Source organism: Corvus hawaiiensis, chromosome Z (assembly GCF_020740725.1).
Source record: "Corvus hawaiiensis isolate bCorHaw1 chromosome Z, bCorHaw1.pri.cur, whole genome shotgun sequence".
NCBI lineage: Eukaryota > Metazoa > Chordata > Aves > Passeriformes > Corvidae > Corvus > Corvus hawaiiensis.
This window is the reverse complement of record NC_063255.1, coordinates 79,272,500-79,298,208: the sequence shown is the minus strand read 5'-3', so window position 1 is coordinate 79,298,208 and position 25,709 is coordinate 79,272,500. Positions and strand designations below refer to the sequence as shown.

The window sequence follows — 25,709 nt, the reverse complement described above, 5'->3', positions numbered from 1 at the left end:
AGGCATGTCTCCGCCCATTTCTATATGCCACGCCCCTTTCACGCTGTCTATCAGACGCGTGGCCACGCCCCTGTCCGGCTGCGGCGGGAGGCGCAGGCGCGGGGTGGGACCGGGCGCGGTCTCTGTGACGTCACGCGCGGGTGTGGCCGCGCAGGCGCGGCGCGCGCAGCGAAGGGTCGAGGTCGCCGCCCGGAGCCGCCGGCGGGGCCGGGGCCGGGGCGGGCCCTGAGGGGAGACGGCCCCGAACCGGCCGGGTGAGGTCGGGGCGACGCGCCTGTGGGAGTCTGTCCTCTGGCTGAGGTTGCCTGGGTGGGTTATTTGCCCCCGGAGGTTTGGGGATATTGGTGATATTATTGCTTAGTGCCGTTCCGTTTGTTTCTATATACGGTATATAGAGTAAATATATATGCAGAAAATATTATGTAGGGTATATGGAGTAAATACATGGTATATAAGGTAAAATATATGAGATTATATGTGTTATGGAGAATACATGTATGGTATATAGCGTGTAATGGACAGTCTTACACTGTATGCTTACAGACATTAGCAGAGTGTAAAACGTCCTGAATCTGTCTTTAAATACAAGCAGTAATGGCAAAGACCTGGTCATTAACACCTTCTGGGGGCATGGCAGGGGGTCCAGCTGGCTGCTGGAGCCGGGTGTTGTCAGTGCTCTGTGGCTGAGGTGCTCTGATGTGAACACTGGCTCGTTAATAATGTACATCAGAGCAAACGGGGTGTTGTGCGAACAGTGACTTCCACTGAGGAGTGATCTGCCTGACCTGCTGCAGTGCCATTCTCTAGACTCATTTTCTGTCACTAAGTGATAAGTGCTGGTGGAAGTGGTGGTGGCACAGGGCACCATGCGTGGGTTGTGTTTGTCCAGGGCAGCCGGTGGGTTCCTCAGCAGTGGGACTGGCTGCTGCTACCGTTGCTGTGCCGGACACGCTGGGAACCAGAACTGGTCAGTTTTCTGGCTCCAGTTTACTGTGTGGAGGTCTGGGCTTCATGGCAGAAGAGAATAATCTACAGAAGGGGGTCCAGTGGAGGCCAGAGAGGTGATCTGGAGTCTGGAGCAGCTCTGTGATGAGCAGAGACTGCGGGAGCTGGGCCTGGCCAGGCCGGAGAAGGGAAGGCTGAGAGGGGATCCCATCAATCCATACAAACACCTCCGAGGGTGCCAGAGGATGGTGCCAGGCTCTGTTCCGTGCTGCCAGGGACAGGATGGGGAGCAGTGGCCATAAAATAAACCACACCGAGTTCCAGCCCAGCAGGAGGAAGAGCTTCTGTCCATGGCGGGGCAGAGGCCTGGAACAGCTGCCCAGGGAGGGCCTGGAGTGTCCCTCTCTGGAGACATCCCGAGGCCAGCTGGACACGTTCCTGTGCCACTGCTCCAGGGGACCCTGCCTGGGGCTGGGCAGGGGCTTGGGCTGGGTGAGCTCCAGAGGTCCCTTCCAACCCTAATAATTCAGGGATCCTGTTATTCTCTGGGTGGTGTGAGTAATGCTGTTCTCAGTTCAGGGGAGTGGGGTTTTATGGGTGGATGCATGAAAGAAAATCCTCAGAAGCTGAAGGTGGTGTGGAATAGAGCTGTGAGGTGGTGATGTCGTCACGCTCCTGGTGGAGTTCTGTCCTTCTGAAGAGTCTGTGGTGAACTACGAGAATGGCATTATTCAAGCAGGACTATTTGTTGTGGTGTGTCCTGTAAGCTTGTCCTTATATGTCTGAAAACTTCTGCAGCTTTCCTCTTCACCCTGTGATTCAGCTCCTAAACTTGCTGTGGCAGCAGCCACCTCAGCTTTTGGTTTGGACAATAAGTTGTTTTGATCAGCAAGATTCATTTTTGTTTTCATATGAGTTTTTCACGCAGGGTTTGTTCAGTTGTACTGGACTTCTCTATCAGGCTGATTGCTGATGAGCTCTGTGGGCAGTTGTTCCCTTAAACTTTGTCCGTAGGGCCTCAGGTCTATGGGTTGTGTATGGTATTGGGTATGGGAGGGGGCTGAGAAGGAAAAAGCTGGTAATTAATTCCTTTAGTACCCTTAGTGTGGGGGAAGAGGCACACTGTGCTCCATGAGCGTTTCACTGTGAACTTAGTGCTTAGTGGTCATGTTTATATTGGAGGTTTTGTTCTACTTGTGGTAGTTGCTGGGGTGGTAAGGTGGAAAATACCATTTTAATCTTCTTACAATCCTCAGTGCAGCTTTCTGCTCAGGCTAAATATAATGATTAAACACAGTGATGGAGCTGAAGCAACATAGCTGTGCAGCGAGCAAAGAGACTTCATTTCTGGTAATCAGAATAAAGGTGGCTTCTGTGGTCATCTCCTGGAGTGGAGACCCGTGTGCCCCTGTTTGTGTGTTCCTTTGTCTCTAAACCCCAGCTTGAGCAGTTTTACACATGTTTTGTGTAAAAGCAGGCCTGATGCTGTAACAAACTGCAGATCTGGTGGTGCCCATATGTGCTAACACTGCAGAGAGTGGTTTTCAGGGATTCTTGGACACCAAAAGGTAGCTTGTCTTCAGACCTTGAATTGGTTAGTTGGTAATAATTAACTTATTCATTATGTTTTGCAAGTTATCACCACTGGAAACTGCTAATTACCTCCATTTATAGAGACTGTATCTGGAAAAAAACCCCTGATAATCCATCCTGTCAGTTGGCCACTCAATATCCCAGCAGCCTAGTGTTATCTTCTCCTTTAAGTAAGAGTGTGTTGAGAAATCCCCAGTGGAATGTTGGTTTTGAACTCTGGAATATGTTCCTGTTATGTTAGAAGGGATAAGTAATTTATAAAGGATATAAAAGAAGTGTTGAAGTCTATGAGGTGTTTTTAAATGCCCTGTCACACTTGCAGTCAGTACAGCCATCAAGATCTCAGGATTTGCATTCCACAGTTAGTAGTTAACAGTTTTAATGTAGTAGAATTACTGCCTCTGTTTGCTAGGTCTGTGTGCAGTTTAGAGTGCTCTGTTAGGAGTGTGTCAGCCCGTGTGTTGGAGGTCTGAGATGAGCCTGTTCAGAGACACACCGAAGGTTTATCTGGAGAAGTGGCACATCCAGTGTGCACTTCTTTGGTAGTACATTTTGTGCTTTGATTGTTATTTTCCTATTTTGAGATGGACTGCTATTTTGTCTTCAAGTCTCCTTGTACATGAATATTTAATCTATCTTTATGTGAAAGCATATAGTCTGTAACAGACAGTGATTTAAATATTGTTTAAAAGTCTGGAAAAAAAAATCTATACAATAGAACTGGTGAGACCCTTAAGTTGTATTTCCCCTTGCACTGTTAGGGACTTACTGCCTCAGATGAAGTTATAAGCATTAAGTTTATTTTTAAAAAATACTGATCTGTGAACCAGTTTAGAGAGTGTCTAATGAGTGCATTCAGAGCTCTAAAAAACATGTTTAGAAAACAACAGTTCTGCCTACCTAAAAAACATGTACGGTGGTGGTGCTCCTGGTTTCCGATAGGAAGAATATAGTGTAATTCTTTTGTTACAAGTATAAGTTTTAAAAGTATCTGTTCAGAACAAATGCAGTTTGCTGAAGCACATGGTTCATCCAGACCCTTTACTGGCAAGCAGCCATTTAATTAAAATGTGTCACCAGAGCTTTTTCATGGCTTCTAGTCCATTAATGTAAACACTGGGACAGGCTGTAGGCAAATCCAAGCAGCAGAAAAGAAAACTTGTTCATCTCGCTGAAAGAGGATTTGAAACATGAGAAACTAGAAGGCTTTTACAATTCTTGGGTGATGCAGACACATGGAGTCGGACAGAGAGGTGCAAGAGAGACAAGGGGTTGCTGCTGGTCTGCCCTGTTTTGGGGGTTTTGATTTTGTTGTGAGTTTCAGTTTTCTGCTTGTAGCCCTATTATAGAAAACCTGAAAGCCTATGAAAAATTTGAGGAAAAAGTAATGAAACTAGGAATACTGTATGTAGTAGTTTTTCAAGGTTAGGTTCGTTACTCAAAATTCTTTACCAAGACAAATAACCATTTTATTTCAAAAATAGATTTAACTAAACAAAGCAACATTGCTGGGTGGGCAGACTGAGGAGTGATAGTTTTCTGAGCTCTCTGTTGAAGTGAGTTAATCTGTATTAAATAGACGTAAATATTTGCATATGATTTTAGTTCTACAGTTCTTTGCATTGAGTTCTTCCTTTATTTGGGGAGTTTAGTGGGCCAACTAAATGCACCCTTCTAATTAGTATTATAGTCTAATAATAGATAGTGTTGTAATCTAATAATGCCCTTATGCTTAAACCAGAATTTGTTGTGTATCTCTCAAGAGTGCAAACCAATGAATATTCTGTAGGTGTTTTTAAGTAAATGACAAAGGTAGATGAAATAATTACTTGGCTCTCCTCTATATTTTCTTTAAAATATGAAAGGTTTTTTGTTTTTTATAAGCTTCTGTCAGTATTGATATCTGTGATATCTGGTGAGATTGTGTAATAAATACCTACAGAGAACACAAATCAGCATTACGCATCTTCTGATCCCCGATTTTCTTGTAACCCTTCAATATTTCTTGTTTATGTGGTCTATTTGACTATTGACTGTCCACAGATACGTGCTTTAGGGATGGGATCTGTGCTTTGATGTCTCTCAGTGAATCACCAAAAGCAGTTAATTGTGTAAGGTTCTTAATTGAAATAACTTCCAGTTCATGTTGTTGCATCCCCCTTGCCGAGAGGTCGTGATTGTTACAGGAAAGATCTGTATTCAGATGAGTGAGAAGAAGGGGCCCTAAGTCTGTGCTTGCTGCTCGTTGAGCGCTCTAGACAGCTGTGAGGGACTTGTATTAGAGTGCAGCCTGAAGATCGTGGCTGTGACTAATTAATGGCTATGGATATCAAAACAGTGATATATTGTTCATTTTTGGCTTACATATGGGCACAAAGTACTGCATTACTGCGTATTTGTTTCACCTTTCTTACGCTTTGCAAGACTCTATTTGAACTACACATTGCCTTAAAGTGTTCTTGTCATGTGCATATTAGTGTGGTAAATAATTACACCATTTGTGGTGAACAATTACATATTAATATGAGTTAGTGCTCCTGATCTGAACTATTCAGGGAGGGGAAACCTTAGAGCTTACGGGGGGAAGCAAGGCATAGCATCTAGATCTGCAGTTGTGGAGCGGCCCAAGTGATGTGAGAGGATTTAAGTATTTGTTTGGGCTCTAAGCTTTTAGAAGAATGACTGGGCATTACTAGGTGGTCAGAATATCAGTTGCATTGGGGTAGGGTGTGAAGTCAGCCAGTGCAGAGACTGAATGCACTGATAAAAGCAGAAGGAAAGCTAGACAGGTCTCTGCAGGTGTAGTTTCCAGACATTAGACTAAATGGATCTCAGTCCCTTCAGTTTGCTCAAGGGAAGTGTAAATATTGATTTTTGATAGGCAGTTGCACTCTATGGGTGTTCAGCCATGAAAAAAAGATGTGCAGTTGGAAAGCAATTCAGAGTGTCCAGAAAGGCATAACATTGAGTGGCTGGAAAGGTTCATTAAAGAAATAAACTAGGGTGTTTTTTCAGTGGTGAATGTGATTGATTAATAAATAGATTTCTCATAAGCTGGTAATTCTATAACAAGAGTTTGTGTTCTTGGGGTCCTAGAAGTATCATTGTTTATGTGTTTGGAGTAGAACAGAAATAATTAGCTGAAGTACAATGTTGGACTTCTTAATTTTTATTATTATTTAAACAGTTCAGTTGTGTTGAAAGGTAATAACGGCGTGTTCTGTTTTTTGCCTATGAACTCTGTGGCATAAAATGTATATGGGGTCAGGCTAGAAGATCTTAATATTCCTTACAGTTTTAAACTTGCTGACATTGTAATGCCATAGTGGATGCTTTCAGATGCATTTATTTTTTTTAAGTAGCCTCAATTTTGTGATTTGTAGTGAATTTTTGGGTATATTGTTCATAGTGCTGAGTACACTGAGCATATCCAGAATACTTAGAGGCTGCAGCCCTGTTTGTTTGTTTACATGGAAGGAGAACAAAGTGTTAATAAAAACTTAAAAATACCCCACATGAGCTGTTGTCTAATATGAGCACTTAGGCTTTGCAAACAAAACATGCTTTTAATTACATGCTGTGTTTCTCTCTGTAGGCTTAAGAAGGCTAAAGCTTCACTAGACCTGTGACTAGAATGGACAGTTACTTTAAAGCTGCAGTCTGTGACTTGGACAAACTGCTTGATGAATTTGAGCAGAATACAGGTTGGTTTCTTCACTGCCTTTTTCGTGGAAGTACATGGTCAAATAACTGTTACCATGGAGTTTGAAAGTAGCATCTGCTAAGTAAAAGCTTGTATTGATGAATAGATGGGATTGAGAGGGAGTACACTGTGGAAAGAGAGGAGTCTTGTAAACTTTGCTTTTGATCTCTTCTTGCTTAAAATAGATGAATGTGAGTGCTTCAGAACACCTCAAAATCCATACAACTCAAAGCTTTCTTCAGTCCTGGATTGCTTAGAGCATGCACACCCCACACGAGACCTGCCAGAGGATCCTGCCAGATGTCCTGCCCCAGAGGACACCTCACCCTATGCCCCTGCAGGCACAAGTGATGTGCTCAGTTACTCACCACCCAAAGAGAAGGGTGTTGCTGGACCTGACCTTTTGTCCACTGTGGACAGTGGTCCCCTAAACGAAATTCAGGCTTCAAACCTGGGAAGGTGTAGCATACCTGTGTGTGATCTTGTCAATGACACTGCAAATTTAATCCACTCAGTGGCTGCTCGTGAAGGGACTCAGGAGTTGCAGCCGGGTGATTTCCAGTACAGTGGAGGGCCCACTGGCTGTGGGGTGTCTTGTATCCCTGGTGCTATTTGTGTGTCATCATCTGGCTGCAGCAGTGCTGCCAGCACAAAGCAGAGTGATGGGGACTCAGTGTTACAAGATTCAGGGCATCTTAAAACAGAGGAGATTAATAATTTTGCTTTAACATCAGAGAGTTGTGCTGTGGGAACAGTCCTGGATCTGTGTGATGACCAACACAGGACAGAACTTGTAGAGTGCAATGAAGTATTTGACCAGCCTGGACAAACTGCTCCCCTGGATACTGAATGCGTCACTGTAACCTCACAGAGCTTGAACGCACGCAGTCCCAAAGATGAGAAAGCCTGTGAAAAACTGCCTTGTGAACCGCAAGACAACAGTGCATGCTGTGCAGTAAGCAAAGAGGTGTGTGGAGGAAATGCCATAGGAAAGGTAGACCCAAACAATGGGGGTAATGTTGATTCCATGCCTTCAGATCTGCCAAAGAGGCATCAGTTGCATAAAAGCAGTGCAACATTACCTGGAAATTGTGTCTTACCAGGCTCCTCGTGTCAAATAGGAGCTGAAGTAGAATTGGAAAAGAAAGTCACAGAAGAGAATGTAGATAGTGAGGAACTTAATAGCAGTGAGATACTAAGCAGTGTTTCCAGTTCGTGTATTTCAGCTGAGGATGTCCAGACATCTCTGTCTTGTCTTTCCCTTCCTGTGTCCATGTGTGGTTCATTAGTTGTAACAGAAGAAAAGATTGATCCTCTACCTCAAAGTGCAGTGGCAGAGGTTATTAGTGATACTGTACCTGTTCATGCTGGGGAGTCTAAAACTCATCTCTCTGGCAGGGAATTCTGTGAAAGTAGTAACTGGCACGAGCAAGAAGATTTGGCTGAAATCAGTGAAAGTATTGCAGAGAAAAGCAGAGATGGAGAGAAGTATGATCCTGAGAAGGTAACTGATGATGGTTATTCTCAGCAAATCAAAGCTTTTTCTTCTGGTTTTCTAGACCTTGAGGCTGAGCCATATGGTGTTGGTGTAGACAGTTTTTATGATGAGAGCATGAGCTCTGTTATGGCTGACTTTACTGTTGAGGAGAATGTTATTAAAAGTGATATTCTAATAAGCGACGCTGAGCTCGATGATTTCTTGTATGGACAAAGTCGGCAGTCCAGTGTGTTGAAGTCTTCAGACAATGACGGTAACTTGATGGAAGCTGATGCAGATGGAGGGAATTTAACAGATCTGAACAGCCTGAATTTCACAGACGTCAATGAAGAACTTGTGCAAACAAAACTGGAGGAGATAACGAGCATTAATAGTACCCTTAAAGCGTCTCTTGCTGCCAGTGAAGTGGAAGCTGCAGCAGAAGTCAGTGTGTCTCATGGTCAGGGCACGACTGAGAGTGGCAGTGGAGCTTCGGCTTCTGATGTTTGTATTAAAGGTGCAAGACCAAAGCAGTTGCTTGACCTTTCCCAGGGAGCTGGTGGTCAGAAACAACTGAGTAGAAGAAATGAACTTGAAAGAGAAAACCAGGGATCTGGTTCTGTTACCCCAGAAGCTCCCCTCTCAGACACCAGTGTAAATGTTGGTAATAATTATGACCCTGGGGAAAGCAGCTCTGAAGCTGGAGCAAATCAAACATCAGAAAGCACTGAATCACATAAAACACTTCCGGCTCTGTCGTGGAAACAGCCCTTGTGGGTCCCGGATTCGGAGGCACCCAACTGCATGAGCTGCCAGGCCAAGTTCACCTTCACAAAGAGACGACACCACTGCCGAGCTTGTGGGAAGGTGAGTTATTGGGGAGGGGTCCTGTGCTACTGATAGGAAATGGAGATTCTGATGTAGGTGTAACCGAGATATAGAAGGGAAAGAATATTGACAGAAGTTTTGTAGGCTCAGAGTATTTTATTTAACAGAGACCAGTTTTTATTTTCCCTCCATAGGAACCTAAAGACTGTTGGAAAAGACTGATGTTAATTAAGAAACGTATGACCTTTTTTTGTGAAAATTGTAATTAAAGGGCAGTACACAATATGTTCTTATCTGCCATTACTGGCTAGACTGATGTGTTCTGCATAGAGTAGGGGAGATGAGATGATGGACTACTTCATTGTAATCATACTGAATCAGCTTGTTATTGAGCTTTTAACTCAGGTATTTATGTTTTAAAGAATTGAGGTGGTGATGATGAGAATCCAGTGGTTATACTAGTGGTTATAAGTGGTTATACTAACTGCAGAGCACTGTCCGTGAAGCTGAAGGGATTGCATTCTTTCAGTACCAGTGCAAAAGGATTTAGGGTCTGAATCTGTCTTCCTGTGTGTTTAGATGTATCACTTTCTAAGGAACTCGTATCGGGGGGGGGAAAGTATATGATTCACCAACAAAATGAGTAATTGTAGAACTGTTTTTCAGCCTGAGGTCTTCTACAGACAGTAAGTGATGCCAGAGCTGATACTCGGTTCAGAATTCCCTTGTGATCTATTGTGGCTTGTACTACTAAATGGAAATGCTAGCAGTACTAATGACCTACTGTTCAGTGATGCTCTGTAGGCTTTAAGGATGAGGAGACAGAACTAAGAGTAGTGTCAGTACTAAATTTTTGCATCCCCAGTGTTAAGCACCACGTGGAAAGGCATGGTTCTTTTTTTTCCCCACCTCTCTTCTAGCGCTGTGTATTCAAAGCTTGGTGCTCGTTTACTCAACTGCAGTCAGCATGAACTAAAATGTAGGTGTGAATTGGAGTGTCCAAGAAACGAAGAGCTCCTTGTGCCAACCTGGAAGCCATTGAACTTACTGCCAGAATATCCTGTCGAGGTTTTGTGAGGGTTTAAAACAGTTCTTCAAGAGTCGGTTTCATTTTAGTCATAAGACTGACTGAGCTCAAGTTCCTGTTTACATTCACTGTGAAGTTCTTGCACCTTGTCTAGAGATGGGGAAGGGAGACCCTTCACGACACACTCCCGTAGACAGCTGTGTGTCAGCTGAGGGGCTCTTGACGGAACAGCAGTGTCCTTGGTGGGAGCATCACAATGTCTCTTCATGAGGAGAGTGAGGGAAGGCAGCATGAGTTGTCTAAGCCATACAGATATGGGAGTGGCATGCAATTGTAACTGTGCAGCTTAACTTTCTGCCTTGTAAGACTATTTGTCTTCTTAATAGTAACTTTTTTTGTCCTAAAAACTCCCAAACCAAACATACCTTGGGAAGCTGTTGTTTGTTGTGTTTTCAGCTGCTTGGGAAATAAGGGAAAACTGGTAGGAATTCGCAGTTGTCTTCTGTGGGCTATTCTAGAAGACAGTTTTATGGATTCCTGCAATCCTGTATTTTTTTTAAACTATGAAAATGGCAACACTTGTGTATTCTGGCATCTGTGCTGGAGGAAGGTGTGAAGTTAGTGGCTCCTGCTTTCTCTCCCGTCTGCAGCACTTGCAAGGCAAGAGAGCTTTGCAGTTCCACTGTCCAGGTGTTTGTCTCTTGTTGTGGTACCCTTCTTCTTCCTAGTTCAACCAGAACCCACTTCTTTGCTCAACAGCCTGCTATTCACCTTCTTTCTCCTGTCCCTTAGTTTGCCTTCAACTTTTAGGTGCGTTAGGATTGATCCTCCTGCAATCCCCTGCAGGTCCCAGTGTCACCGAGGGTATGAGAATACTCCTTGCAGGGGATTGTGCTGCTTGGCATTTGAAGCCCTAAAGTGGATTATAACTGATGAGCAATTAATCCTCATCAGTTACATTCTTAACGTGTGTACTGAGCATGCGTGTTTCCTGTTGAGGTAAATTACCTGTGGCTCTAATCCAGAAGCAGCTGGAATACTTCTGTTTTAGCTTGTTCTCTGTTTTTACAGTGACTTTTCCTGCTTACAGGAGTTCACTTGTAATAAGTTATTTTCCTATGCCACTGCTGTTTGGGATTTTTTCCCCCCCTTGATCCACATTGTTTTTCTGGATTGGGAGCAATTAGGAGTAGAGAAGATCTTCAGGGTTTTCAGAAGACCTTTTGTAAAAGGCTCCGGAGTCTGCATACAGCTAAAAATGGTGTGATTTGTAAAAAACTTACAGATCATCCTTGAAAGAACATAAGGGGAAAGTGACAAAAGGTCCAGATATTTATGGCAACTCTTGCAGCTTTTCTAAAGACATAATTCTTTGAATGGGATTGTGCCCGTGTTGTCCAGGCTAATGAGACACACTTTCCCCCCTGCTTCTGCTTAAAAATAGACAGGATGTATATACCCTGTTGGAATAGAAGAGCATATTCTGTTCTTTTAAAGCAGCTTTCTTTGACAATACTTTGCAGAAGGGAGCTTGTCACATGAGGGCAATGCTGTTGTTCTTGCTGAGGGAGCAGGAGAGCCCTCTTAGCTGCTGCAGCCTGGGGGCAGGGAGCGCTGGGTACCCCGGTTTCCCAGGGAAGAGAGGCAGCGTGAGTGTCCGACAAACTGGTAAAGTCTTACTGAGAGCCTTGGTGAGCACAGTGCTGCAGAGATGATCCTAAAGCACCAGAGCAAATCCCAGCTCTGGGTGTCAGTCCTTGACCCTATCACTGTTGTTTAATGTAAAATACTTATGGGAGGAACAGAAGTAGGAGTGAATTTGGGATAGGTGGTGCAACCTGAAGTTCTTTTCATCACTCCGTGTAAGAATTTTGATATAATTTTAGTTATGTCCTCCATGTTGCTGCTTTCTGCTGGGTATATATTGTTCTTGGTTGGTTGTTTTTTTTTTCCTGAAGATTTCTTTGTGGGGAATTAAGATAGAGGCTTGAATAGAAGGCTGCAGATGGTTTAGAATGAAGCAAGTGTATTTTTTGGAAGAGTTTTCTATTTGCTGTGCAATATGTCTATAATATTTAATGCAATCCTTTTCTGAATCAGGTTTTTTGTGGTAGCTGTTGCAAACGAAAATGCAAACTACAATACATGGAGAAGGAAGCAAGAGTCTGCACTGGGTGTTATGATGATATTAATAAAGGTAAAGAGGTTTTTTTGAGTAATTGCAGTAATCATTGAAGTATCTCTTTAACCTTTGTTCTTTTTGGGGAGCTTGATTACTTTAATTGGCGTATGTTTTCCTATTTCTGAGATGGAAGGATGAAGAGAATAATTGTACCTCTTAGTTGGATTCCAGTTCTTATTTTGAACTTTGAGTCTCAAGTTGGTTGTTTTTTTATTAAAAAAAAAAAAAAGTTTTTAACTCCTTAGGACTAAATAGGAAGTTATAGAGGAATACAATTTATCCTGTTGAGTCATCTGTGACAGGAATCTAGCAGAAGTGATCCTCCTTCCACAGTAGCCCTCTGCGTGTTTAAAGGCCACATCCCTGCTTGTTCTCACATGTTTTTTTGCCCACTTTATGTTGCTTCCTGTCCTGGTGTTTTTACAAGTCACTTACCAGGGCTGCAGTAAATGACTCATCAGACAACATTTTTTTAACTAAAAACTAAGCATGAATGCTTGTGAAAACATCAGGAGAAACAGCTGAGGTCTGTTGATTAGTATGTAAATAGCAAGTTGAAAACATGTCAGATATTTTGGTAGGCCACCTGAATGGAGTTTAACCTGCTGGAGGTGACACGTGTTTGCCCCAAGGGTTGGGGGTCACAGGGTGCAGTGTAGTCACTGCAGTGCTGCCAGGACAGGCAAGGGGAGGCCTCTTTCTCTCATGAGAAATTAGGCGAATATGCAGGTAGAAAATAAACCTAAATTTTCTTCCATACAACAGTTTGAGTGTTTATTTTTCATAAGTAGATAACAAAGTCTGCGTTGCCTCTGCCAAAAAACCCCCACCCATCCCCAGTACTGCTCTGCAAATGAAATTCAATCAATTGTGGAATCTTAAAAACTAACCACATTTTTTTAGCACAGGCATTTGAAAGGATGATGAGTCCAACTGGTCCTGTCCCCAATTCCAGTGTCTCCTCTGAACATTCTTCTGCTGTTCCACCTGCAGAGGAAGCCCAGATACCTGGTAGTGCCAGCTCTCCTTCACCATCTGCATTGTTGCCTATCTCAGCACTTAAACAACCTGGTCTTGAAGGTACAGATGCTAAGTATAGCATATATCTAGCACTTCAAGAGTCTCTTTGGAAAGAGTTGCTTATCACATCTGGGATTTATACTTGGTATTTTTTGTGTGAAACAGGAACTCTGTGAATGGAAACACTTCCGCTTCCTAATTTTGGTGCCAGGCCCAAACTGGTCCTAAATCTCCATTTATGAAATGTGGATGTTACTTTTTTTCATTGCCCTCTCTGTTTATATTGTAAATCTTTTTGTGTAGCTGTTCATTTTATAATTTTTATATGTGTTGGGGGATCTCTGGCTTGTGTTGGACTGCCAATCTTAAAGGAAATCTGTTCAGGGAGAAGTTGCAAGGGAGCAGCAAAGGTTCATTTTCTATGTAAATAGAAATAATTAGTGGCTAACTAGTGTCTTTGTTCCACTTTTATAAAACATCTGACCTTCTCCAAAGAAAATACATTTTTAAACAAAGTGATTGCTCAGCTTTTTTTGAGTGCATTTCATCTATTACTTTCGTATGCATTTCATTCTTATCTCACTACAGAGGGAGGATTGAGGAGGTGCCTTCTGTAGTATGAATTGATAGATTTAACTGTAGCAGGGCAGCTTCCTCTGCAAGTGAGAGGTTTTGTTGTATGTGTTTGCCTGATTGGAGACTGGCTAGTATCAACCTCTACCTGTGCTTCGTTCCAGTAAACAGATTGTCTGTGCATGTGGTGGGGAGAAGGGGCTTAATTTTTGTTCTTTCAGATATTGGAACAGTGTGATAATATGGAGTTGTTGTTTTAACCTGTCCCAGGGCTCTGCCCCAGAGAACAGAGGAGGGTTTGGTTTGCAGATGGTATTTTGCCAAATGGTGAAGTGGCAGACACAGCAAAACTGTCCTCTGGAGCAAAGAGGTCACAGGATTCCAGCCCAGTAAACCTGGACTTGCCGGAGACACTCACGGTAGGAGCCAGGATGTTTTAGCTGCATGAGTTACTGTTGGGAGACCTTTGCTTGCTACTGATGGGGCCCCTTACAGACCATGACTTCGGATTCACAGCTTTTGGAATCTGAGACAATATTTGAGTCTTTTTGGTGGGGGCTGTGAAGTCCTTCAATTGAAAAACACAGTAGTAATTTTCAATTTGAGTAAAACCAAGCAAAGTTTTCAAAGGAAAACCGTATTCGGTTGGAGGTGCCTGTGAACTTCAAAACTGGTGGGACTGAAAATTTTCCAAAGCAGTTTTTTTTTGTACACAGTGTTTGATTAACCACTTCCATGAAGGTGACCTCAGCCACAGTTCTGAAGCCTGTCGTTACCAACGTGCTTATAGTAGAAGTTTGTGGTTGGTTGTTTTTTTTTCCAGTGGCCTGCTATAGTTTCCCTGATGAATTAGACTAACCACAAGTTGCTTAGTGCCCTGCAATACCGCATTATAGGGTGCAACAAAATCTGCGTATTGCTTTTAGTGTGAACTAATATTGAACTGAGAGGGGGATTTTTTATGTCATATGCCTGATGTTGAATGAACTGCACTTTAAAAGAAAAAGTCCAGAGAAGAGGTATAAGTTTGCTGTGGAAAGGCTTAGCAAGGTTCCTCAGGAGAAGCCTTTTTTGAGATAAAACATAGCACTGGAGCACTGTCTCAAGTAATAACATAAATTCCATGATTCTCAGAGCACTCAAAAGTTTTCAAAATATATTCTTAAAGCTAAAAAACCAGATAATCAGTATTTGTATATGGGGGATCTGAACACTTATCAGGTGTATAGCATTTAAATCAGCTTTTATTCATGAAGAACAGTAGTAATCAAATCAAAAGATGGTGGAGTAATGGAAAGATGTAGCCTGTCTTTCATTTTGGGGAAACAGTAGGATATTTGCACTTGCAGAAGATGAGCAATGTCTAAAACTAAAAGCAGCATGGAAAAAGTGAGTGGGGGAGGCAGTTGATGGTTTTTCTGTGGAGCCTCAGAAGCTCAGACAAAACCAGCACAGTGCAGCTCTGAAGCAAAGGCAACACAAAATCCTGAAAGTGCTGCCACAGGGTGCTGTGAAGGGCAAAAGTGCTGAGTGGGGTGAAACACCAGCAAGCACATTCGTGGGGAAGAAGTCTGTTGGCCAATTCAGTAATGTTTTTGTCTGTGCTTTTGTGGAGTGTTCCCCTTGGGGTTGGTGGCTTTCTTTAATTTTCTGGCAGCATATTCATTACATGGAGGATTTGCTGGAAGCTGGTGGGACACCAGGAGAACTGCTACAGGGCAAGCATAAAGTTGTCAGGTTTTTTCTTGTTGTATGGGCAAAGTCTTCCCTCTGGATAGAGGATGCAAGTCTAACAAAAGGTTACGTGCATCTCTGTTTTCGTTGGAGGGGTTTTGGGGGGGTTGCCTTTTTTCATTTCATTTTTTTATGACAGCTGACATCCTAATGTACCTGTGTTCATGGCTTGTCATACCTGCCTCACTGGGGGAGCAGCATAGGTTTGACTCCAAACTAGAAATTATTCAGACTGAATGCTTCAGCTATTAGTGGAATAGTAGAAGTAGTGTAGAAATATGTTTGCAGTACTTAACTGCTGATCCAAGGGATGCCAATGTTCAGTGGCTGTGAGTGGGGCAAACTAACAGCAGATTCCTGAGGGGGTCCTTGGAGTGTTGATTGTGTTACACCTGACTGCCATGAGCAAGGACAGTCTGCAGCCCTCCCATCTGAACTTGTGTTACCAAACTATTAAATGAGCGATGCATCTTCACCTGTGTGACTCCTAAACAAAAAAAAGAAGAGAATCCAGGAGAAATTTGCTGGCATTCTTCTTATTAGGAGGAAATGTATTCTCACCTTTTGTGATAGATTTCTTTCTCTTTGTGCTTCTAGAGTGATAATAATGAAAGTTGAGCTGGTTGTGAGATAGTGTAGATTTTTTTTGTTATTTCTTCTTCACAGGCTGCAAACCCAGAGGAAGATGACCTAGTAACTGATGTAAATCAAAAACTGAAGGAAGAAAGTGATAGGATTACAAGAATGGAGGAATTCCATCCTTCTGTTCCTTCAGATGATGCACAGCAGGCCACTCCAGGCCAGAGTGAGGTGGCACCTAGTTACAAATTTGTCACTCTAGGAACTGAAGAGTGTTCTCCTGCAGAAGCTGAGAAGAGCAGGCCCAGTTCAGTGGATCACAGCACACAGGATGTGCCTGTCAGTGCTTCAAGTTACAGAGCACTTTGTGGGGTAGAAAATTGGGTGCGACGAGAGATCAGCCTTCTTGCTGATGGTGATCAGCTGCCCCCTCTTCTGCTTGCACTGGGTGAAAAAGAGAAAGGTAAAATTTGGTAAAATTTTGAGAAAACTGTTAATATTTACTCATAGAATCCTAGAATCATTTGGGTTGGAAGTGACACTAAAGCTCATCCAGTGCCATGCTCTGCCATGGGCAGGGACACCTTCCACTGTCCCAGACTTCTAAATACAGACTCATGTGCATGCAATTTGTATTCTAAGATAATTCTCATGTAATTTATGGGTTGCATACTGGATGGCTGGATAATGACTGTGGATTTTTAGCAAGGTCAGTGTGTTATGAAGAGAATGCTTCACCCCTTAAATACATTATAGTGCTCATCAGTGGTACCTGACAGAATCAGGGTACAGATGAAGAGTTAGCACATGTTCAGTCAGGGATTTTTCAAAGGAATGGTAGCCGTGGTTTGTACCTTTGTTAGAAGCTGCTGCTTCAGTTTTATTTGTTCCTTGAATCTGAGGGTAAGTTGTTCACTAGCTGATCTGTAGCTATTCAAAGCTTGGGAATAACTACCAGGGTAGGAGGATGGGATGATGTGTCATACAGTGGACTAATTCTTGGTTTCCGTCATTGGCTGGTGTATTGAACTAAATCATATGTTAATTTATTTAGATTTTGTGGTGGAGGAACATCCATTTCACCAAAAGGTCACCTTGCTGCTTTTGGAAGGAGGTCCTAATCCATTGACTTTTATTCTAAATGCAAACTTGCTTGTCAATGTTAAGCTAATAACATGTAAGTACTGCGCATCTTCTTTTCCATTAAATCAAGCCTTTTTTTTTTTTTTTCCTGTCTGTAAAACAGCATTACTGTGGTATCTTATCTTTTTAAAGATTCCTCAGAAAAGTGCTGGTGCTTCTCAACAAATGGACTGCATGGTTTGGGTCAGGCAGAAATTGTCATTCTGTTGCAGCGTTTGCCAGATGAAGATGTTTTCCCTAGTGAAATACTCAAATTATTTCTTGACATCTATAATGATGCAATGAAAGGTGTGTCATTTTAATGTCTAACTTTTTCTTGTGTAGTATATTCTCGCTGATCTTTAAAACTTAAAGTTGATAGGTAATTTTTCTGTAATTATTTGTCTAATGATTCTGTTGAAAGAGCTTGCAGTGTTAGAGTTCTGAATAACAGAAACAAAAGAATTTAAGTTTCTGTGTTTCATATGCTTCTGTAAGCATTCTGTTTGCAGGTTTTTTTGTTGTTTTGTCATATTGTGGTGGAGATTCTGGGTATGAGCCCTTGAGTCTATGGTTTTAAGGACATCTGGCACTTCATTTGTAGAAGTGCACTGCTCATGTACGTAAATATTTTAGGTCTGTCGATCAAAACTCATCAATTGATGTGTTTAGGACTTTTGGCACTTGTTTGGAGAAACTTAGTTTCATAGTCAGGTTCATTTAGTTGTGAAATGCAGGGCCCTTATTCTATGGGTTAGATATCTGACAGACTTCAGGAAGATGTGAGACAAATGAGGGGCTTGCAAGTCTGCCAGAGGTCCTGGTTAGAGCAGTTCTTTTGGCACTACAATGTGAGTGACCCAGATCTGTAAACACTCTCCATTCCTCTTTCTACAGGAAGGTTCATAAAAAATATGGAAAACATTACTTTTACAGAAAACTTTCTCAGCAACAAAGAGCATGGAGGATTCCTGTTTGTTTCACCAACTTTTCAGAAACTTGATGATCAGATTCTACCAGATAACCCGTTTCTTTTTGGCATTCTTATCCATAAGCTGGAAATACCGTGGGCAAAAATGTTTCCAATCCGTTTAATGTTGAGATTAGGAGCAGAATATGGGGGTAAGTTTTAATGGTTCCACTAGCTGTATAAATGTAAAGTTCCCTTTGGAAAATACAAGGGGTTTTTAGGCAAGCAAACTACTTAAAATCATCTTTGCAGTATTTTATATTACACTTGTGTAAGCTGGACATGGGGAGCCACCTGGGAATGCTCATTGTCCTGCTAGACTTCTTTGATTTTTTTTTTTTTTTTCTTAGCTCATGAGAAAGCTAAGAAATCAAAACTGACAGCAAAATACAAAGATTTTTTTTTTTTGGTTGTAGGAGAAAGGTTTGAAGGGATGTTCACAATCCCAGTTTACAACTCTTTAATTAAATTACTTGACTTAAGTATATTGGCAAAAGATTGCTGCTTCATAAACCAAATAAATTGATTACTTATAAGGATAACTTACTAATACATTGGAAACATCTAGGCATGTAAAAAGGCAAGATCCCACCATTGTAGGAGCTGCAAGTCCATAAACATGTACCCGTTGCTTGCTCATGGATTTCTGGAGCCCGGAGGGGATCTCTACCAGCTGGATCCTGTCTGCATGGTGACAAGGGTGGCGGCTGCGTTGTTGTTGTTCTTTCTCTTACCAAACTACTTGCTGTGTTTTGTTTTTTTAACCAATTTTGTCAGATGTAACCATGGAGGGGGAAAAACACACAGTGGCTGAAAATTAGAGAGGGGCTGTGCTTCCTTTGGCTGGTCAGATATTGGGATTTAGAAACAGGTTGTAGCTGAAAAAAAACATAAAAATACTTGGAATAGCAAGTTTTAGAGTTGTTGTTGATAGGTAAATATGACCTTTTTTCTTCCTAGCCTATCCAGCTCCTGTGGTAAGTGTCAGGAATCGTAAGCCACTCTTCAGAGAGATTGGACACACAATTATGAATCTACTTGTTGTGAGTAGATGTTCTGTTATCTTCCCTTCCTGTTGTAATCTGAATTACATAAAATATCCTCCAAACAAAGAAATCCTGAATCTTGAAAGCAGAGCTAATGTTTTTGTTCTTCATACTTGACTTAAAACTGGTGAGTGACTTAGAAAAGCTGTTTGTTTCACCTTGTATTGTTATGCATTAGTTCTGGTAGTGAAAAAAGGCTTTAAGTGATCGAGGGAGATGTTGACATTTGCACTGATGCTGGTAGTCAGCATTGTTCTGGTGCATTTTTCTCCTCCTAGCATCGTTGTGGTGCAGGGATTCTGGTCTTAAGCCTGACAGTTTTACATATGAAGAAAGACTTGAGAGGTAGATGCTGTGGACTAACTGCAGCAGTAATTACTTTGTCGGACAAACTTAACCTTGCCACAGTTATTCAGCCTGACTGTCTTTTGTGAAGGACTTCTTTAGTCTGGAATTCATGCCACGCCCTGTGGAAGCTTTCCCTCTGTTACCCAAATAATTTGATTTCAGATTGCAGTAAGCCTGTGTTCCTGACCAGTAATGTTTCTCTTCTAATACTTATGTAGAACTTGCAGCCCTTTCCATCAGAGCATTCAGGGCAAGGCCATGGAAAGCACTGCATGTCTCCTTTAGGCCATCACTACATCCTCTCCTGGGTCTGGAGACCATTGTAGCTGAGATGAAACTGCAGTCTTTGCCCCCTTTTTGCCAGTGCAGATCACTATGTGAGCAATCAGTTGGAGGAGGTGCCCCATCTAAGAACAGCACATTTCTTTTTCATGTAGGAGTCAAACTGTAATCCATGAGCCAGCTCCCAGCCTCACTGGTGATGTGCCAGTGCCAATGGGTAACTGCACCCTCAGACTTTGAGCAGCCTTAATGTTGTGCTGCTGCTCAGTGGGGTTTCTATGGAATTTCTTTACAGGTGGATTAGAGTTACTTGGATTCCCCTTCATAGCTGTGTCAGCCTGAAGCAGGCAGGGGCAATATGTGCTCCTTGCAGGAGTTTTAATCACTTCATGACTGCAGAATGTTCTCTTGGTGGTGCCTTGGCACCTGTGGTACAAATGCTCAGAGCATTTGTGGGCTCCTGCAGAGCCTCTCTCTACACAAGTCACTGAGCAAAGGGCGCCTGTGATTTCCATCCTTAGTGCTGGATGCCAGTCCCATGGAAACCTTAGTGCATTGAGATGTTTTTGTAAATACCCTTCTTGCGGAAGCTGTGTGGATGGAGAAAGGTACTGATTGCCTGGCGCAGCTGGTGAAAAGAGCCTCTTTATACCTTTTTTTCAGCTGGAGTAGTAAAAGCAAATGAGACCATTTCATACCTAATGTTGTTGTTCTGGAAGTAAACAGAATTTTGCAGAAGTGGGTGAGGTGATGGGTGATTACTTCTGCCACAGAAAGGGATAAGAAATGGTGCAGTATTCAATCTGTAAATGAACAAGTTAGAGCTTTAGGGGACAGGCTGTGAGCCTGGAAACAAACTCATCTAGATGGGGCTTCCACACTCCACTTTTCTGTCAGAGAGGGACGGTGTTGGAAGTTTTTCTTTCCCTAAAACACTGGGATTCTAATGTGTATGAAGTAGCCAGAGAGTAAATAACCCAGTGGTTAATAGAGCTACCTTGTCAGTGCTATGAATTTGTTAATACGTTCGCGAGGTGCCTGTCACATACACCCAGTGGGCAAAAAGGGATCCCATAGTCTTTAGCCACTCTTAATACTACTATTTTTCAGAAGTCCTAGAGATTTATTTAGAGTACCTTCATCTAAGTGATGAAGGTAAGGAAAAGGTACCAAAACAATATGAACTGTCTGCTAACATAGATACTTTGTCTGTTATAGGACCTTAGAAATTATCAGTATACTTTGCACACCATAGACAACCTGTTTGTTCATGTGGAAATGGGCAGAAGCTATATTAAAATACCTGTAAGGAAGTATAATGAGGTGAGTAAACCCATCTTGGTTACTCTAATCCAAGCTGCTTTTGTCTTCATTTTTTTTGTATAGTACCAGTCACACCTCTACCATGAGCTCTTCGAAGAAAACGTCTCTGAACTTTATACTGACCTAAATGTGTAATGGAAAGGGCACACACTTACTTCCTTCTATGATATGCTGGAAGGTGGATAATGATGAGTTGAGCTTTAGGATAGCTATTAAGTACTGAAAGATCAGCAGTTCTTCAAAGTCTTTCAGCATGTATTTTCAAATATTCTCTCTTACAGATTTCCTGATGATGATGTTTTGCTTAAGAATTTTTTTAAAAAATAATAAACACAAGCAAACAACAACCAAAAAAAACCCTCCTAGTGGGATTTGTCAGTGTAATGACAAATTTTGTATTGACAGGTGATGAAGGTGATCAACTCTTCTAATGAACATGTAATTAGCATTGGAGCAAGTGTTAATACCGAAGCAGACTCTCACTTGGTGTGTGTGCAGAACAAGCACGGCCTCTATCACACACAGGCAATCAGTGCCACGGGACATCCCAGGAAAGGTAAGAGGTTTGTTGGAGAAAAATCTCATCTCTAGAGCCAAAATGGAGGTTCAGTGCTACGCTGCTCAGAAAATGCATCTGTGGTGTTACATTACAATGAGTTTTAAGAGGAGTGCAGGTTTAACGTCAGTTATGACTGACTGGAGTGACACAAAGTGGTGCTCACTTCCTTCCTACTTCTTCTAGTTACAGGTGCAAGTTTTGTAGTGTTTAATGGAGCGTTAAAAACATCTTCAGGATTTTTAGCCAAGTCCAGTATAGTTGAAGGTAAGAATTTTTTTCTCTTCTCCTCTTAAGAGACTTGAAAAAAAAAACCAGCAGCAGTCCTGTGTAAAGTCTTTCTGCCTCAGTAAGCTAAACGTTTATTTTCAGGTTTTTTAACTTTGTATGAAACCTGTTGCAAACAAATGCTGCATAAAAATACATGATAGTTCACCTACTTGTTTTAAAACAACATTCAAATTTAAGCTATTTAATCATGCAGGTCTTTTTTTATGGAACTATTTTCATTGCCATATTGCTGAAATACATATATGCAAAAAAAATTCCAGAATTAACTTTTAACATGATCTTTTAGTTTTAGTTTCTGTTGACAAAAAAGGTTTTCTTCCTCTTTCATGTAACATTTAGTGCTGTAGGTGGGGGATGCAGTCCTTTTGTGCATTTATTAATTAGCTCTAGGAGATGGTTGGTCTCAGCAGTATTTAAGCCAAGATTCTGTGAAAAGCTGTGCTGCATTTCCTGTGGATAATTTGGAGTTCTAACTGGTTTTCTTCTAGATGGACTAATGGTACAAATAACACAAGAAACAATGGAAAGCCTACGTCAGGCATTAAGAGACAAGAAGGACTTCAAAATAACCTGTGGAAAAATGGATGCAGGGGACGCAAAAGAATACGTAGATATTTGCTGGGTAGAAACTGAAGAGAAAACAAACAAAGGGTAAACGTACTACCAAAGCCTGACACCTGAGAGAATTCTTGCTCTCAGTGTTCAAATATCTGCCTTTAGTTTCTTGAAATTAATCCAAAGTATTTTTTTTTTGACAGAAAGTGCTTGATAGCAAAGATGGTTTATAGCATCTTAACCTGCAAGATTAGGTTCCTATTAATCCTGTTAGTTCCCTACTTAGGGTGTTTCTTTTTGTACCATCTGTATTTTCATGATGCAAGTCCTGTATTGTATTTTGTTGTAAGGTTGTTTAAATAGCCTTGAAGCATGGCTAAATGTTTTTTCATGGAAGTTACTATATCTAAAGTATAAAATGTTGTTCAAATTCCTAATCATACTACTGTTTTCCATAGAATTTTAAGCCCAGTTGATGGAAAATCAATGGAAGGAACTCAGAGTGAAAAAGCACCACAATGCAGAGACTTCGAAAGAGACGGAAAAGTTATTAAGTGCACTGAAGTGAGTGAATTACTTAGTTCTTAAGCCTTTTTTGCTACTCTTTGAATAGTTAAGTGGTAATACCGTAGTACTAAGTGATACTATTAAAATGAGCTGACATTATGTGTAGCCATCCTGCCAGGCAGAACGTTCTCTGCAGCTCCTTGGTGAGTTTACATACTCGTCATTTTTCTCCTCTGAAAAAGAAGTCTGTTAGCATAGACAGCTCTGTGGATGCCTAATCCAGGCGTTCCCGTGGTTCCTGAAGGATTTTGATTGTATGGATGAAATACTCGGGTGCTTTGCCAGCAAACAAGCATCAAAGCTTGTCCTGTTTGGCATTCTGTGATACTGAACTAGTCCTTTTCCTAACTGTGGGATATACCAGGCTGCTGACTATCCTTCCCTTTCTCTGATCTCAGGTTTACTATTTTGTAAAGGATCATGAACTATCCAGTGCTGTTCCTCACCAGTTTGCTAAAGAGATTGCCACTGCCTGCAGCACTGCTCTTTGCCCTCACCTTAAAACCTTGAAAAATAATGGGATGAATAAGATAGGACTCAGAGTTTCCATTGACTCAGACATGGTAAGCTTTCAGCTTTTATTGCAGTCACTCCATTTCCTCTGAAGTATCTTCTCTTTTAAATACCTTGGATCTCTCCATGAATGTTTCAAGAGTTTTTCCCTACTGCAGATCCAGGCTGGCGATGAAATTTGAGGAAGAAGCTGTCTTAGTCATTAGTTTCTCACTTAATGGTAGAAAAATACTCTTTTACTGTGATACAGCACTTTTTGCATAGTCTTGTTAATACAAAAAGTGTTACTTAATATCAATGTTAGTATGTTTCCCTCCTAGGTTGAATACTTAGCAGGATCTGGAGGGCACCTTCTTCCACAGAAGTATCTGAATGACTTGGACAGTGCTCTGATTCCTGTGATTCACGGTGGAATGTCAGATCCTACAGCTCTACCACTGAAAATGGAGTTAATATTTTTCATTATAGAACACCTGTTTTGATGAGGCTGATTACATGCATATACTGATTTGCTAGATCTGAACACCAAAGTTGTAATGCTACAAACACTAAAAATGTTAGTTTCTAAACCTGTTATGTTTTAATAGCTTTTCAAACTGTTTTTTTAAAGCCCCTCAGATCCTCTCTGGTTCCTCTACCACAAAAGAGTTGTAGTTTGTGTCATGAAGTTTGGGAAGTTTACACTTAATACAGGTGCAGAAGAGGGCAGGTTTCGTTACTCCTCACACAGTTGTAGCATTTACTAGGTGTAGTGTAACTCCAAGCCATAGGATCTTGTGTCTCACCCTCACATTAGTGCTTGCTGAAGTTGCTAGGGTTCGATGTGATCTCTGCATGTGCTTCCCCCTGCAAAAGCTGAGCACTGAAGCAGAGCTGGCCCAGAGCTGTGTCGCTGCAGGTTCAGACAGGACATCTCCTGTAGCTGCCTGCGAGCCCCGTGTGTCAGGGCAGCTCTGGCACCGCAGGGGGAGTGCTGTGAGGGTGGGGATAAAGACCTCACATGGTTGAGGTCCTTAACCTGGGGATGTGATGCTGGTGCTTCAGGAACACATGCTCTCAATTAATGTTTTATAGAGTAACTGTTTTCTTTCTTGTATTTATAAGGATTTCTCTAACTTAAATGGATGCTATTTTTATAAAAAGTGCTTTTTCTTTTTTCTTTACTCTGTGTTCAGAATTCCATATAGAATTTGACCTTTCAAGGATTAGGAAAAAACAGATTAGCCTTGATGTAATCTACATGTAGCAATAAGTCAGACAAGAAATCTGCAATATTTTTTCTGCTCCTGTCTACTGCTTTTGCCACATTTTAGTAGCCACCTTTACTTTCAGGGAGAACAGATGTATTAAGTATGAATTTTCATGACCAGGTTGATTCTAGTGGAAGGTGACCCTGCCCATGGCAGGTGGGGTTGGAACTCTTTAAGGTCCCTTCCAACCCAAACCGTTCTGGGATTTTTAGTATACCTGAGGTTCTTGCATAGGATGTATTTTTGATACTGGGTCATTTAGATCTATTTATGTATTTGTGATGCATGTGATTTGTACTGAGGTTCATCAAACTGCGGTTGGGTTTGGTAGCAGCCACACAACTGCTTATTGAGGACAGAACCAAAACTAAATATATACAAGACCTATATTGTTTTCAGTAAAAATGCTGGTACAATTTTATAATGAGAGTATTAAAACTTGGATGCCTTCTTGATGCTAACAGGGGATATTTTATGTTTTTGTATCAAAAACAATTTGTAATGTAACCTAATCTGCTCTGCTGTTATCTGTGCTTTAACACTCCAGTCCTAGAAGGGTTCAGGCTTCAAGCTCTTATCCTGGATGGAACCGAGCTGCGTTTCAGCTTCTGTGCTGACTTCTTCTGAGACACTGCCATTAGGGAGAAGGGCTGAACCCAGGCACAGTAGGAACAAAACATGTCCTTGTTGAAAACAAGCTGCACCCAGGCCCTCGAGGGAGCCCCAGCATGAGGCTGAACAGCGTTTCGGGTCTGTGACGGGGTCAGGGCGCCCAAAGGAACAGCTGCCTCTTGGCACTTAACCTCTACTAACTCCTTTTCAGTAATGATCAATAAAATTAACTACCGTGCTTGCAATCTCCTGCCTCTTATTTATTATGAAGCAAAGATTTGGAATGTGTGTGTCCTGTCTCTGCAGCTTTCTGGGACTCCTGATGTTGTGCAAGAAATGGGATTCATTCCTCAGTGTGCCACAAGCCAACGGTGCCACGCGGGAGAGGGACACTGGGCGTTACATCAGCGCTGGCCAGCCCTGGGTGCTCGGTGTGTTCCACAGCCCCAGCTCTCCCCACTGCCCTTTCCCTGACATTATTTACCACAGAAATAATCCAGAGCCGGTAACTTCTCAAGCACTGCCCCCCCATTAGCATTGATTAGGAGCTGCCATACAGGTTCTGTGACCCCAGCCACCCTCTGCACCTGCTCAGGGGCAGCGCCTGCGCCTG

The 25,709-nt window shown here is 42.0% G+C and overlaps 1 protein-coding gene across 3 annotated transcripts; it reads left to right on the top strand.

The window, feature by feature from the left end:
• Positions 1-184: 184 nt before the first annotated feature.
• ZFYVE16 (zinc finger FYVE-type containing 16) lies at positions 185-25,334 on the top strand. 3 transcript variants are annotated; one of them, XM_048291417.1, is made up of 18 exons: positions 185-309; positions 6,134-6,242; positions 6,427-8,585; positions 11,674-11,770; positions 12,659-12,835; positions 13,619-13,767; positions 15,749-16,124; positions 16,716-16,838; positions 16,937-17,092; positions 17,681-17,905; positions 18,714-18,796; positions 20,648-20,752; positions 21,158-21,308; positions 21,495-21,575; positions 22,088-22,250; positions 22,613-22,718; positions 23,120-23,284; positions 23,555-25,334. In XM_048291417.1, the coding sequence occupies exons 2-18, from the start codon at positions 6,173-6,175 to the stop codon at positions 23,714-23,716; spliced, it is 4,548 nt and encodes a 1,515-aa protein (XP_048147374.1). In that variant the 5' UTR covers positions 185-309; positions 6,134-6,172; the 3' UTR covers positions 23,717-25,334. The 3 variants fall into 3 exon arrangements, with proteins under 3 accessions (XP_048147374.1, XP_048147375.1, XP_048147377.1); XM_048291418.1 differs by having other exon boundaries at positions 214-254; XM_048291420.1 differs by lacking the exons at positions 185-309; positions 6,134-6,242 and having other exon boundaries at positions 8,525-8,587; positions 11,675-11,770.
• Positions 25,335-25,709: the final 375 nt, after the last annotated feature.